Source organism: Lepisma saccharinum, chromosome 16 (genome assembly GCF_977018435.1).
Source record: "Lepisma saccharinum chromosome 16, izLepSacc3.1, whole genome shotgun sequence".
Lineage (NCBI taxonomy): Eukaryota > Metazoa > Arthropoda > Insecta > Zygentoma > Lepismatidae > Lepisma > Lepisma saccharinum.
Genome location: NC_139244.1, coordinates 38,782,470 through 38,799,392, shown reverse-complemented (window position 1 = coordinate 38,799,392; position 16,923 = coordinate 38,782,470). Strand labels below are relative to the sequence as shown.

At 37.3% G+C, this 16,923-nt stretch overlaps 1 protein-coding gene across 1 annotated transcript in view; it reads left to right on the top strand.

Moving 5' to 3' along the window:
* The window catches only part of RpS23 (ribosomal protein S23), a 30,257-nt gene extending 13,963 nt beyond the window's left edge, over nt 1-16,294 (top strand). The window contains exons 2-4 of the mRNA XM_083137353.1: nt 4,253-4,412; nt 7,569-7,753; nt 16,166-16,294. Coding sequence (XP_082993479.1) covers nt 4,253-4,412; nt 7,569-7,753; nt 16,166-16,248 — 428 coding nt within the window. The 3' untranslated portion in view covers nt 16,249-16,294. The remainder of the gene's footprint in view (nt 1-4,252; nt 4,413-7,568; nt 7,754-16,165) is intronic.
* Nucleotides 16,295-16,923: the final 629 nt, after the last annotated feature.

Here is a 16,923-nt window from a genome sequence, read left to right as displayed (position 1 = left end):
CATGGCTCTGCTAAAAGACTTCACCTCTTGAGAGAAACGGCAGAAGTTATTGGAGACGAAATTCTAAAACTGAGTGATATCCACACTATTAGGTGGTTAGCCAGCAAAGAAAGTGCTGTAAGAGCTCTCTTGCAATCATGGAAAGCTGTTGTGACCCATCTTGAACAGGTGGCCCATGGAAAAGACAATGATGGCGCTAAAGCTAAGGGTTTGCTGAAAAGTTTGAAGCAATTCAAATTTGTTAAGCTTCTGTACTTCCTTTTGGATTTCTATAGGAAATTGAACCCTTTAAGCGTGGCACTACAAAATAAGAATCTTTTGATTTCATCTCTGAAAATAAGAATTGAACACTGCATTTCAGTTTTGGCTGACCTGGAATCTAATGTTGGACCAAGCGAACAAGATTTCTTGGACCATGTATCCATTTCAGGGAAGATCAGGGATGTGCAGCTCACAAACATTCAAAATGGAGAGCAAGAGTTTCAGACTTTTAGAGGAAACTTAATTAACAATGCCAAGGTGTACATCACAGAAAGATTGCAATCTATATCAACAGATGTGATTGCATCTCTGCATGTTTTCGACACCTTGGGTTGGCCTCCCAAAGAAAATATTCTTCAGTTTGGGATAGAAGAAATAAAGAAGCTCTACATGTACTTGAACCCGAGCCTTTATAATGAGAAAATGGATGTTCTGTTAGCAGAGTGGGCAGAATACAAACTTTTGTTTCCTTCTCTGACTTTGAATCAGACGCTGGAGAAGATTCACAGTGAGGAGTGTTCAGCAAGATGTCCCAATTTGCTCCAGATTTTAACATTTTGTGCTGTTCTACCAGTGAGCACAGCTTCATGTGAGAGAGGTTTCAGCTGTCACAACGGACTCAAGACTACTTACAGGAACTCTCTGAAGACTGAGACACTAGATGATTTGCTCAGAGTTTCTGTAAATGGACCCCCCTTGTCAGAGTTTGACCCAGCAGCTGCGATTGATAAGTGGTACTTCAGTGCAGAACGACAGCGCTACACAAACATTAATTCCTAAGGTATGTTCTTTTTTATAATTGCTCATATTTGTATTATTTATCAATATAAAATAGTGGCGACCAAAGATTTTAGACTGGCGACTGACTTCAAACTTGAAATTTCATGCCCTGGTTTAAACGATCAAAGAAAACACCTTCACGAACTTCCACAATGTCAGAGAAATTGATTAAAGTAAGTAGTTTCTTCTGTAAAAATGAAGAAATCCGTTCGGGCGATACTAAATATTTTGCCTAAAATTGCATTCATAGCATGATGATTTTGCAATAAAACAAAAGGAACTTGAGCCGACAGAAATATCAGTATCTGGGATACGATATATTGATGCACTGCATTAGCTAGACTGCATGAAAGCATTTTCCTTAACATTTATATCATGACCAAAATGCTACTATGTAAAGTGAAACATATGGCATTTCAGATACCATGTCATATTTCTTGGCATTTCTCATGGATAGAATTGGTCCTATTTTCGTAGCATAACCAATCATGAGCGAGCGCTAGGTCTCAAGCGCAGATATAATGGCAGCCAAGTGAGATGTGAACAATGTATCGCCTCCTATTTTCAAAAGTCTTATAACTATTCAAGCAAGAGGTATAACATTTCCTATAAAAAGGTGTTGGGTACAAATCAATGGTGCTGCTCAAATATAGAGTTGCGAAAGAACCGGCTTTTTCGAATGTACAGTTTTTTCCCTATAAAAAGCTGGCTTTATTGGGGGGGAAAACTAAAATTTTGGCTTTTTACCAATTGCAGATAACCTATTTCACTTGAAGTTACTGTTATGAGTTTGTAGTGACCTATTTTATAACTAGCTAAAACAAATTACATCATGTAGCAACCAAAAGGCAGATATTGGCCACTCGCATTGGACAGATATTGCACAGTGGTTGAGATACAATTTTAACCCTAGCTAACCGGGGAGTTGGGGGGGCCAGCATTTTTCAAGCCCACCACCTCTATTTTTTTTAGATTTTTCAACTGTTTGAAAATAATAAATTACATGGTTTCCTTTGATGTTCCCAATATTTCTGTATTACTTTTGTTCATAAATACATAAATGTAATGTAATTAGGAGGCAAAATGCACTTGGTGGGCATATCGGGTGCCATCTTTGAATGTGTCTCATTCGAGAAACTCATGCCAGTGACAGTGTATAATTTTGTTGAAATATTAGTTATTATTGTAATTATTATATTTAATAAACAAATACACTTCTGCAAACTAAAAAGCATTAATAAAAATTATTATGGATTTTGTGAGTTGTAGTGAGTGGTAAAATATAGCCTATGTGAGACACATGCTAATTGGTTATTTTTTATTAATGATAGTAATTTTTGTAATTATTATAATTAATGAATAGCTGCTTATCTAATCAGCAAAGGAAGCAGTGATTCAATAATAAAATGATTTCTTGAATTTTTAATAATAAAAAAAATGTCTGCCTGTGAGCCGCCCCTGATATGTCAGTTTCTCGTACGGCATGGGTAAGCTATGGTTAAAACTGAACATGTAGTCCTGATGAGCACATCTGACTATGAAATGGACTTAAAACAAACTTTTACATGTTTGTGTCTCAATTTAAATGTCATAAAATATGAAAGAAATGTTAATATCAAAAGAAGTATACATATTACGTGAATGTGTGCATATATATATATATATATATATATATCCTGATTAATGGAGCTTTCAGACTGAAGCGACACGTGGCTCTTGGAAATGCTATCTTTCGAACCGAAGCAACATAAGCTGCAAGTGTCGCTTGTCACTTGGTCTGTACAGTTTTCGCAGGGAACTTCCAGACCGAAGCAACAAGTGAGACACGTGTCTCTTGGAGGCAGACCCTCAGTAATCCATTCAACTTTGAACCAAAGTGTGACAACTAGCTAAACATGTCACTTGCATGTTGCTCGGACTATACTGTTTTCCCACTGGTGTGCATCGTGCCACTTCACTCTCTTGTTCTTCCATGCACGGTGAATGCTTTGCTTTATACTGAAGGATACTGTGTCGCTTGTGTCTGTGCATTTGTGGTGAATACTTGCTTATAGACTGAAGGGGCCCATGTCGCTTGCCACTTCAATGTTACACCCCTGCTGTGTAATGTGTTGCTTCGGTCTGAATGTTCTCTATACTTAACAAGATTGTTAGTTACTTCATCAGATATTAAGATTTAATTTAGCCTGTAAATTACAGAAAACAAATTGCGAGTACTGTCGGAAAAAAATGCTGATGTTTTGATGGAAGGTTCATTTCATAATCATGAATGGTCATCTGGAGTGGCATAAAGTAATGCACCTTGTAATAAGAAGATTTCTGAGGTTCTATCTCAGTGGAGGCAGAATGCTCCAGATCTCATTTCAAACTGTAGGACTTGTAAGAAATAAATTTATTGGTCTGTGGTCTCACAAAGGTTGAGAACCACTGCAACAAACAGCCAAAATACATCATTAGTTGCTCCGTGCTCAGATTTAGCGGCCATTTAACCAAATTATACATAATGTACTGAAAAGCCAGAATACAAATATATTTTACTGAACACAAAATTTAATGTAAAAAGATTCCATTAAAAACACATACAAAACTACTTATGTAAATATGTTTATACTATGAAGATCACACTCAGAAAGAACCGCCCTTTCAATCAATCCAGCTTTCTTGAAAACACTGTTTATGTCTAGCTACAAATTTCATATTGTAAATTGTATTTTATATTTAGAAATGAGTCTATTTTACAATAGGGGGATAAATGAAAACCATGGAACAGGAAAGATACTGCCAACTCCTGTATTCTCATTGATTTGAGACACTTTTGTGATAAAAAGAAACATTTTTTTTTCCGACCACTTACAACTCTGCTTAAATACAAACTTCATATCACATAACGTACATGCATGGAAGGATAAATTAATTTCGATTGTAAACACCAGGCACTGGCTCATCTTGTATGCCTTTTGTGCTGTATATATTATCGAACGTTCTCTGCATGCTTCACATTGCAGTCACAAAAGCTGACCAGGATGCTTCCATGTAAAATATTGTCTGCCATAAAAAATGCTGTAAGATTTTTAGAAACGTGTAGATGTATATGTAGAAATCTAGGCCTGTGCAAACCTGCAATTTCTGTCCTTTTCTAACTGGGAATGTATTGTTGTAGACTAGTAATTCATGTTGTTTTATTCTAATTTGCAATTTTCTTTTTCACTAGGTAAACCTCGTGGTCTGAGAACTGCTCGCAAGCACGTTATTCACAGGAGGAAGCAGCGATGGTCCGATAAGGACTACAAGAAAGCCCATTTGGGTACCAGATGGAAGGCCAATCCCTTCTCAGGAGCATCCCATGCTAAGGGGATTGTATTAGAAAAAGTGTAAGTGGAAAAATTGGATGTATTTTTTCCTCAAGATTTTAAAAAGGCTGGGTACAGTGGTTAGTAAGACTAATTGTAAATTTCCTGACATGGTCCTTTTAGCAAGTTCTCCGTTAATTGAGAACACAGTCAATAGAAAAGCACAATGTTATTTTTATCTGAAATGTTTGGCAATAATCCATTGTGGTAAATTTATTTTACCTCCAGCAAACTTACAATACTTCGTGTAAATCCTACTTTGACGGTCCCTTGCTATTACAATTTACAAAATTGTCACAATATATGAAAAAAAAAATATGGGTAATTTGATGTACACGAAACGCAACTGTGCAGTGGATTTTATTTAACCTTGAAGTAAAAATAAAGAGAACTACATTAGCACTTCATTGCTTTTCCCTAACTTTGCTTTAGTAGTTTAAACCAGCTATGTCAAACTCAGTTCGTAAGTGGGGGCTGCATAACCATAATGTCGGAACTCTCCGGGCCGCACATCTTGAACCCCAACCCAAGCTGTGCTAGCCCCTCAGCCTCTGATGTGGGCAGCTGTGTTTAGTGACAATGAAATGTCACGAATTCACTTTATAAGGGTGCAAAATTTCCACTCTCTTCGCTATTCACTTCACAACAAAAATAAGAAATCTACCATTTCACTTGAAAAAAATGTACATTCCTCTTATGTAGTTAATTTCTTACTCCCACAGAACTTAGGCAGCGACATGGTTGTCTGAAACTTTTCCAGAAACTGATTTTCCTTCAAGGCAAACCTTTCACAATCATGAAAAAAGACTCGTTGACAACAAAGAATTCACGCTCCCCTCCCTAGGCAGTAAGATATTTTTGTACTTCCAACTAACCTATCATTCAACTAACCACACGCAAGAAAAGTGGGACGCCTCCATATGTATAGATAGTCCTGCATGCATGAATTGTACATAGGGCCAAGGCAGGCTGCATTGACAGATTCTGCGGACCACGTGATTGACATGGCTGGTTTAAACCACCAAACGATGGGTTTTATTGAATTGTTCAAATACTCTTCAAATTTATGGGGAAAAATCAAGCCTTATTTTTAAAATAATTTTCAGGTAATTCTATAGGTCATAAACTTCTGAGCCCTATTGATAACTAAACATATTTGTGTGTGTCAAGCCTAGCTTCGATTCAGTGTTTCTTTTCTATGTCGGCAATTCGTTGCAAGGCATCGCCCCTACAGTTTGAGTTTTTATGGTTCGAACTGGTGACATTCCACGACATTGACTCCTGTTCATATTGCTCTGTAAGTTTTACTACTTTATCCTTCGACCACTCCATATTGTCCACAAAAGAAACTCTCTCATACAAATACACTCAAATAACAGAACGTTGTATCGTGACGCTGCTTCAGTCCGAACAGCGAGCATGTGGTTGTAGTCTCGTTGTCTGTGTCTACTCTAGTGTGCATGCCCGTGCCACAGGAATTTGCTGCAGGCTGTTTCCATTGTCCGCAGTGCATGTTGTGCGTCAAAATCGTTTGGAGCAATTTTGTCCCCAGCACTTGCACCACAGCATGTTGCAGAGAGGTTCCATTTCAACAAATGCTTGGTACATGAAGTGTCGCATGCCACGGGTCATGTTGCGCAGCAAATTTCTGGTAATAGAAAAGGGGCTATGGTTCTGTATTTTTATTGGACAACTATCCAGTGCGTTGATTTTTTACTGACATACTTCCATCTCATTTTTCATTGTCCATTTGAAAAACTATTACTGGTCATAATTCCATTTCTATATGCTTGTGTGCCTGCCCCATTGCAGAGTGATTAGCACATTGCACTACGAAGCCAGGGGGCCCGGGTTTCGAATCCTGCCCTGGACATGCATGTTTGTGTCTATTCATAAAGTTCATTATATCTTTGCAATTAGCCAAAAGTGGCGAAGTAAAATAAACAATCAATTAATCGATCTATATGGTTACGTGGTCTGTTAGGAAAGTAATGAGACTGATTTTCTGTAAACTGTGAATTTTATTATTTTTAGAAATCAAGGTTATCCCCTTCAAAATAGTTCCCTTGGGCAGCTACACAGCGATGGAGGCGTTCTTTCCATTGTTACGTTGCAGTGCTGGAAGGCTTCTGCTGGAATACCTTTTAGCTCGTCGGTTACGCTCTTCTGGATATTATCCAAAGTATCAATATGGCGTCCTTTCAAGTGGTTTTTGAGCAAGGGGAATAAAAACCGTCACAGGGACTGAGATCCGGCGAATAAGGAGGCTAGGAACCACAGGAATGCTTTTTTTTTTCCCAAAAATTCATTGATGGAGACTGCCGTGGTGCAGCAACCAAGTGTGTGCAATGTCTGGTCGCACACGTGCAACCCTTTTCCTGGGTCTTGCAAGGACTTCATTCGGTACATACGTTCAAATTTAACTCACTACTGATCATTCTCACCGTGAATCGACGATCTGACCTCGCAAGAGACTTCACTCTTTCCACATTGTCATCCGTTTTTGAGGTTGAAGGTCTTCCCGCACAAGGCTCGTCTTCCACTTGTTCTCGGCCTTCTAAAAAGGACTTGTGCCATCTGGACACTTGTGCCCTACACAGTGCATGTTCTCCATAAGCCCTTTCTAACTTTTCATAAGTCACAGTAACAGATATGCCAAGCTTAACACAAAATTTGATGGCACAACTTCACGTCAAAGATGCTCTCAACAATCGTGTAGCAACTGTAGGGATTTGAAACTTGTACTGAGTCAATGGCAAGCGTTCCCCTACCTGCTGCATTGCTGGTTCGTGCACAGTGTTGCCAGTCTCATTAGTTTCCTAACAGACAACGTATGTGAGTAGGTTATGCAAGACCTTCTGGGTTTAGTTGGATATATAATTAGGTTTCTTTAGTGTTCAGTAAGTTAGAATTGATAAGTGTTGCTGTAGTATTTCCCAACGTGAGACACTACAGCCAACATGTAAGATATACATGTAAAGATTTTATTGAGGTATGAAATTTAAAGTAACAAACCTTCTTGTCTTGATGAAACTAGTTATTTTACAACATTAGGTTTCAGCTTTAGTCGCAGTGTGTGTATTAAAAGTTTGGCTTTAGCAAGCCATTGTCAAATTCTGATGCTGTGATATCCACATGAAATGCTTCACTTACACAGACTTAAATTTTTTATTGCAGTGGTGTTGAAGCCAAGCAGCCCAACTCTGCCATCAGGAAGTGTGTGAGGGTGCAGCTAATCAAGAATGGCAAGAAGATCACTGCATTCGTCCCCCGGGATGGTTGCCTCAACTTCATTGAGGAGAACGACGAAGTGTTGGTGTCAGGATTTGGACGGAAGGGTCATGCCGTCGGTGATATCCCAGGTAAGTGGCGTCCTGCTTGTAGGGAGTTAATCGGGATTGGGTCTCACTTATTACACAACCCTGAAACAACTTTTCTGCCATTCGCCTGTCTGAGGTCAGCCAAAATGTTTTCATTGTTAGGTTTAGTTCTCTTTGCATAAATAATAGATTTTTGGGCAAGTCCTGAAAAATTGCAGTGTATTATGCTGAGACACCTAAGCCTAACGTAACAACGAAGGCATTTCGTGCTTATGTCGGGCAGGCAAAGGGCAGAAAGTTGTTTGAGGCTTGTGCGATACACTCATTAAGATATCGTCTTGCAGATTTATGTGTGTGAATAGGTCGTATTTTTAAAAAGTGAAGATGCGGTTCCATTACCATATGAACAGTCCTTCCATGCGGTGACGTGTCATACATGTCTTGATGACCTGGTGAGATACATACATACCCAACTACTAAGATTCTGAAGATACCCACCCCTTCTTTTTAAAAATAATCAAACTGTATTTTGACAAAATCTAAAGGAGAAAAAGAAACTAATGTTGACAGTTGAGAGCTTTTCCATTCATTGAAAAAAAACTTGTAGGGATTTCTGCTATCCCCAAAATCGTGGATTTCATATAAACATGTCAAAGTTCTTTCAGTATATTGAAATTTCAGCAACACAGAACTCAAAAATAACAGGGAAGAAGGGAACATTAAGTGAACAATATACATATTAGTGGCAACCAAGCAGTTTATTATCTGCGAGTGGTCACATTTTGAAATATATTTTAGTTTTTTTTATTAGATCAAATTTTCCTTGGTCATTCAGTTTCTATTCACTCTATTGTATTTCTTTTTTATAATTTTTATTGCTGATTAAATGTATTCAATGTAAATTATTTTCAATTTTTGGACTTAATGTTCTTTGTACTCTCTAGAATTAGTGTTATGGATTGGCAGGTTTCAAAACATTGTTGATTGATAAGTTCCGCTCTAGGCATTTGATGTCGTGAACCTCTATACACAGGAATATATCTAACATTTGATGTTTTCTATTGAATCAAACTCTTGAGACTTCATTTTTCGTATTGAAACCTTCATGTTCTGTAGAAGCTAAATGTCAAAGTCAGCCTATCTACCATGGTGACGTACAGTATTGATGCAGCATTCTTCATAAGAGTATTTCGAAAATACAGTAGAGCGTCGATTATCCGAACGTCGGTCAACCGAACGACCGCTTAACCGAACTGTGTACTCGCTCGCACCTGTTACTCTCCCACCCTACCATCCATCATCCCCCTCACTCCCAAACCAAGTTTCCCACAGTAGTCGCCGCACTGAGCCACCGCTGGCGGAACATTGCTTCTAATGGGGCCTTCAGGCGGAACATTGCTTCTAATGGGGCCTTCATAAGGCGCTGCTGACCGTCCAAGCTGCCAGTCGCTGTGTTTCAACAATCAGCACACTTCTGTCGGTGTATGTATTGTTCATGCAAAATGCGTATGTAATATGTACATATTTTTGTTTAATAAACTGTACCACATACTATATATTCCTACTAAAGTTGCCTTTGTACGTTACTTTGTAATACTTAAAGAGATGCCTGTTTTTATGAATAAATTTACTGTACAGTACTTCTTTTTGGCAAATAAACATGTACAGTTCGATTATCCGAACAAACCAGTTTTCCGAACACCCATGTCCCCCAATTACTTCGGATAATCGACGCTCTACTGTAATGTGATATGCATGTACATGGTCATATGTTAATATGAACAATTAATAGTATATATACACACATATATGGGAAAAATGTTGGTACAGTAAAAAAGAGCACGAAGCTCTTGCCTTTGATGCAGTCTGCTCATGTTATGTCTCCAATGGGATATAAAAAATTATAGCAGCAGCAATGAGACTTGATCTACTAACCATGCATTACTAAGCAGAGCCCCTTGTCGGACCTTATAAGTCCTAGCATATTTAAGGAGTTACATGCATATAGAATGCACACACACACACGCTCCCAGGTGCGGATCCACGTGAAGGGTGATTGCCCATTGTCCCTCCCAACTGTTAGGGTTTTAGATATATTATTATGCCTAATATTATTCAAGACTCAACTGTTCTATATTTTATCACCAAGTATAACATGCTCAACAATATTTTATAAATTTTTATTTAAAAAATTAAAAACCTTCCTGCCCATGATAGGTTAATCGGAACTGGACATATAGTTTAAATTTTGGATCCAAACCACTGTAGAGAATGGGTTTTTGTTTATTCATCTTACTCCTGGTATCTGATTGTTCAGTTACTGTGACAGTGGGAGGAATTATAAAAGCGACATAATTTATTATCAACAGCAAACAAAAATAACTTCAATATGTGGAACGTAGTTGGTTCCTGCTAACAGAACCATATATTGTTTATATGAAGCAGTACAGTAGGATTCATAAGTATTACCAAGCAAAATGTCCATCATTCTCTTCTTTTTATGCAGTGAGAGCTGCAAGAATTGAAACACAACGCCAAACAAGCTGCTTATACCTTTTATACCAACATACACAAAAATTCAGTCCTGGAAATCACTTAGCATACAAAAAAAATTCAGTCCTTAGGAAAACAGGATGCAAGAGAAAAGTTAATAAAAATAGTTATGCACAAGTACCTAGAGGAAACTGCGGGAGGGTGAAGACAGCAAGTGGGTTGGTGCTGATCATATCATCCCCCTCTCCTTCCCTTCAAGGGGATAGTGCAAAGCACAGGGGAGCACTTTACTTTTTTTTTACAATTTGCCGAGAAATGCTTGCACATCCTTATGTTAAAGTGCAGATTAAAACTGATTATCAGTGAGGAGAGTTACCCAACTGAAATTTGCCCCTCCTAACTATAACTTCAGGATCTGCCCATATGTATTTCCTTTGAGGACAGATGGTCGATATATCATCCAATCAGCAGCATACTGTAGCAATTAACGTGCCATTCTTTGAAATCTATGCACTATATTTCAGTTCTGTCTTTTTTGTTCATTAGTATACCTCTAAAGGTATTATGTACTGAATTACTAAACAATATATCCATTCTTACTATTATTAAGAAGTAAAGGGCTATAACTTCTCCACCACTGCATTTTTCGAAAAATTTAAATTCTAAATGTAAGCATGAGCAAAAAGCAACATTTTAAGTAACATCTGACAATTAAGGGTCCAGGGGGAAACTGGCATAGGCCCAAAGTTTGAAATTTTCCATAATTACACAATTTCCGAATGCCGTAATTTCCATTTTTTTCTTCAAAGTTGCAGCAAGAGCATTACATATCTTCATAGAGTGGTCTCCAAATGTGGTCCATCCAGCATCCATAGGGCTGACACTAGAAGCGAAATTCAAACATTGTCCCAAATCTGGCAATGCTGCCATTGTTTATTTAGTCATTATTATTTTTTTGTTCAAGAGGCATCAGTATGATTTCAACGAAACTTTGCATGGTTGTAGGATTTTACTGCGGCAACATACATTGTACTAAATTTTTTTCATTTACTTTGGTCTATTGAGGGTCACAGGGGCATGTGGCAAGTTTTTGAAGGCGAAAAAATCAATTTTCTTCTTCCTTTAACACTTAATTATTAGGAGACACAATGCATACATTTTTACGTCCGCTAAAAGCTGTCTTTAAGAAAGAAAAGAATACTAATTTCATCTGTCTATGACAATTAGTTCATGAGCGACAATTTTTTTTTATTCATGACAAATTTGAAAAGTGCCTGCTTGAAAGGGAACCATCTTCAAAAGGAATACAGGCATGCGCGGCTCCAGACAATAAAGGTTAAATGTGCACATTACTCAATGATGTCATTGCACCAATGGCAAAACCAGAAAGTGATTTTTTTTTCCACCTAGTGTAGTTTCAGACTACTTTTCGTTAGAGATTCCTGCACTAACTTATATGGCCTAATAAACAGACATGAGTAAGTACATATTTACTGATGACAACATTTATCCGAAAGTAAAGCATGTTTGTTCCCGGAACCTTGAACATTAAAATGATTTTCTCTCAAAAATAAGATTGATCACATTCGCGGTTTTGGCATTGGTGCGACTATGAGTCAATGAAATTAGATTTCGCAGGATTTTTTTTTTATGTGGAAACTACATTATGTATAATTGCAATTGGAATTTCATAATCAAATTTTTATCATCTGAGAGTCGAGAGAAATAGAGGACTCACCTTACCCCCTCACCCTTCAATTAGAAATTGAATGCCAGATGTTTTTTTTACACACACACACACACACACACACACACACACATACACATATGTATTTTCATATTGAGACATTAAACTGGTCTTTACCCTATCATACTTCCTGCTGAAGCCACAGTGCATTCCACAGTTGACATCTGAAAGCATTGCCCTCTTCTCAGCTGTCATCAGCCTGCCCTTCTCTGGGGTGGGCTCTTCATCGCCCCTCAGCATGTATATGTAACAAGGATGCACCCACAGAGAAAGAAATTCCCTATTTTCGCTTCATAGACTAACCATGGGTGTATCAGATGCCTTCTTATTCACCCTAAAACATTACATTTCGCTTCATAATAGACATAAGCATGTTAAAAATATTATTTTATTTAAATAATAATAAAATTATTAACATTATTTAAATCAATAAACTGAAACGTATTTGTGACTGGCATATTTCTAAAAGAAATAACCACCCATGAATTACTTTTTCACAGTAATACTGTTCTTTTAAATTTACCATTTACGCCATCCAGGCATTCATATTACTCCACCTCTTGCCTATACAGGTGTGAAAATCCTATGTGTATCAGATTAAACAGAGTCATTGGTTTCTTGTTTCTGGTACCCCACATTTGATTTCGTCAGTATCCTTTTTGCTTCTTCTGACCCTGCTGTAGAGATGTTTGGTATAGTTTAGTGTGGAGAATCTCCATCTAACTGCAAAATCTTAACCACCTGTCTTCGTGGCATATCATATGGTTTACAAATTTGCCATGTGATAACATGAGGAACATAACTCCAAAAAATGTAATGCTTGGTTTTTAATGTACCTACTCACTTCGAAGAGCCCTATTGCGAGTCAGATTGATGTATACATGTATTATTCCCCAATTGTCGAGACTGAAGAGATGGATATGTCGATCTGACACCAACTAATCTTGAAAGTCAATAGGTACGTTAACCTTTAGTGGTCACCTGGTTTGTGTTTAGCACCTCGTGGCAGCAAACACATTTCTTGAAAATTACAGATGACAATGCAGTTCTGGCTTTTTTGTTCATATACAGTAATCCGGCAGATATCAGACCAGAGGACTGCCAGATCAGTGGAGGTTCATTTAGAAAAATGAATTTTAATAGCAAAACCTATGTTTATTGCACAAAATATGTACGTATGTACATATATGAAAATGGAAAACTCAAATCACTTCTTTTCCTCAATATATTAAGGAATAATTTATAGATTTTATAAATGGGCTATTTACTCTTCAACCACTACTTTCGGATGATATATTTTACTTTTACACAATTTGTGACAATTGGGGGTGTTTCCAAAATTGGGGAATGGGCATTACATGTGAGCAAGTAGGGATCTTTTGTCATGCTTCCCTGCAAATTTATTCCATTCAGTGTCCATGCGGCAACTCTAGAAACTATTTTCTGGAAATGTTTTCCATAATATGGCAGCATTGCTCTCCTTACACATTGTTATTATTCCTCCTTCCCTTGTTGTTATTCCCTCCCCCAAGGAGTATCACCCTATTTTCAATGCAACTTGCATGGTTGTAGGAATGTACCGCTGCTACATACTACATTTTTCATTCACTTCAGTGTATTGTGGTAGCCACAGGAACATGTTGCATATCGGCATTTGTGTTATAGGGAAGTGCAATGTACAAATTTCATCTCTCTCTGACAATTAGTAATTGAGCTCAGATTTTTTTTATTGTACATCGCTCCAAGTGTGAAAAGTAGTGGTTGAAAAGTCCCTGCCCTAGAGGCTCCTATCTGCTGGTGCAATGGTTCCCAAAGTGTGCATCGTGGCACCCTGGTGCCATGGCTGTGTTACAGGGGCACCGCAAAATTTTCCCTAATTTTTCGCACTGAAATTATATGATTTTTTAGTACTTTTTACGTGTAAAATGTTTCTGAATTTGAAATATGTGTGTATTTTTTTTAAGTAAGGTGGGCTACATTCTGACTAGGGTGCCGCAGAAAAATCTTGAAACGCTAAGGGCACCGTGAAACGAGAAGTTCGGGAACCTCTGTTCTAGTGGTTAAAAAAAAACTGCATTTTTTAAATTAAGTTCCTCTGGTTCATGAATTGCAGCTGTCCTGCATGGTGGAGGGGTTAGCACAGGACACAACCCTAAGGGCACTGGGGTCAAATCCTGGCCTAGTCTTGTTATCTTTGCGAGTGCCACTTATCCTCATCTTTACAATTAGCCTAAAGTGGCAGAAAAGTGAAAATATAATCGATCATACGAATTAGAAGAATAAAAAAAGAAAAGTAATTACAAAATGTTCTGTGTGTGATGCACCATTTCTCGTCACAGTTTCCAAGGTGTTACTCGGATTTCCAAGAAGCTGTATGTCAGAAACACTGAAGTACTTTTTTTTTAATATTTTCGTTAAGCTCTTGACAAATTAATGTGGAAGTTGTGCTAAGTGTAAAAGAAAAAGCACTCATAAGTGTTCAATGAATGTTCAAGGGTAGTTCACTGCCCCAACACATGTAGCCTTGCCACTATTGAGTGTTCCTCATTACTATCCAACATATTCATAATTGATTCAAGTTTGAACGCCACAGAATGACTACCATGCTTGGTGTGGCTAGGGTCCTTGAAACCAAATTTTCTGCATGAGGCCTCTTGTCAGCTTGGTAGCCAAGTACATTAAATGTGTCTTCAGATCTCGCCAACAAAGTTTCCAGGATCAAATCCCAGTATGGGCGTGGATGTTCTTTGCAAGTCTTTTTAAGTATCCAACATTTTCATCTAATCATCAATCATTCTCATCCTTGAGATTAGCCAAAATTGCCAACATAAAATTACAAATGAAGCCCCAACGACCGAGGCGTTTTAAAATATGTTTTGGTTGTCAGTTTACTCAGTACAGGCAATTCCAGAAATTAAACGCGGACAAAACTCATTGATTGTTTCAAAAGGCCAATTTTGGGGAGAAGGGGTATTTTTTTGGTCATAATTGGTAGTTTTCATACTGGCACTATGCTAATCTCCACCAATATGTGGCATTTGTAAACATAATTACTGTATCAATAGTCATTTAATTTCTGAAATGTGATAAACTCATATTGTAGTGGGTTGTACTCTTGATTAGCAACACTGGAAATTCAGCCGTTGTCAGCAGATGCTGACAATATGTACCTAAGCAGTGTAAAGTTTGGACTTCTGGTGTTGTAAAACAAGATCACATGCCACTAAAATAACACATTTCCACTGCCCAGAGCTCCGAATTATTACCATGTGATAATTATTTTTTCTCACAATTTTCATTCTGAAAAAAAAAAGTTACTCATGCCTGGTGCTATTATTTAATTTCTGCAATATTATTTGTACCGTGAACTTTCAACCAATTTTTTTAAAAAAATGTATATCTCCGTGGGTGAAGAAGCTTCATTATGTAGAAAGCCTGGTGTAAATATTTTACAGGTTTTACAGTATAAACTGTCAAAATGAAGGTAAGAGACCAAATGTTTAACTCGGTAGGGCCAAGAGTAGCCATTTGCACCCCCTCCCAAATTTTCAGGTTTATTAAAATCTACAGGTTAGGGTATCTGTTAACTTCCTTGGTTTTCTTTTTTTTTTTATTCTGTGAATGTAACAGTTATGTAACAAAATAGGGCTCTGCTTTTTTTTATGGAATGCATTTTTTCTCTTGCCCCCAAAAGGTTAATGCTCAATGAAACACACTGAATCTCTTCAATTAACAATTGTATACCTTCATTTTAATGTTAGGTTTGTACTTAGAATTTCCATTACCTGTAGTCAGTGAACAAGCAACCCTGATGAAATTCTCTTGCTTCAAGCAGCCTACCTTGAAAATGCACACAAGGATCTTTCTACCTTTTTGTAGCCAATTTTAAATATATATTTTACAGTGTAATATCCAAGAGCAACACGTGTAACCCCTCCCCTTCCATTAATAAGCTGAACCTTGACCTGAAATGTGTCTTAAAAAATACATATAGCTATTTACTCAAATTACGGCTGTGCACAAACTGAATTTCACAATAATGGGTCAAATAAAACTTGGAATATCCATCATGAGGCAGGTTCCATATTTTTTTTTTAATTTTCAAGATCATAAGTTGTACTACTCAATCATAATAATATTGTATCTAATCTCTGAATCTTAAAATTAATGTGTCAATAATTGTACATGGAGTTTCTCTCCTTTTTTTTCTTCAGGTGTAAGATTTAAGGTGGTGAAAGTGGCAAATGTGTCACTCCTTGCGCTCTACAAAGAGAAGAAGGAAAGACCAAGATCTTAAAATGTTCTGTTGTTGATGTAAAGTAATAAAACAAGATACATAAAAAGAGTGATGTCTTATTGTATGAACCAAAGTACACCTTTTTCTATAGTTTGAAATTTGTAGAACGTTACTCATTTCATATTTTAGGTCTGCACATTTTTCATTGCAAAAAAAAAAAAAAAAAAAAAAACTGGTCTTCACAATTTAGCATTTGCTAAAATTGCCTAAATGTAAGGTTTCATTATTTTTAAATTTGTATTTATTTGTTCATTGGAAGATAATTGCAATTTTTTCCCATATTTTGGAAACACATTTAGTGTTTAAGTCTGGACCCATAGGAGAAAAATATGTAGAATTACAGAGTTTGTTCAAAGTGTTTGCTGTTGTATTGCATACACAGATGAAGACTAACTCTTCCCTCTTGCAGCACTTTATGGATCATAGTTGCAGAAATTTGGTGACATTTTATGAGAAGGGAGATAATCTGAATTTGGACCTTGGGCCCTAGGGCTTTATGGGGCCCCACCAATCCAAATTGACTGGAAGTTCCTTGGAAGCCACTTCATTTATCCTCGGAGTAGTCAAATATGTGAGAGAAACTCTGGGTCCAGACTTATGGGACACACTATATTTTGAAAATATACATGGTGACTAAATTTAACATATAAGAAAAAAGGCTCTTTTACCAGCTGC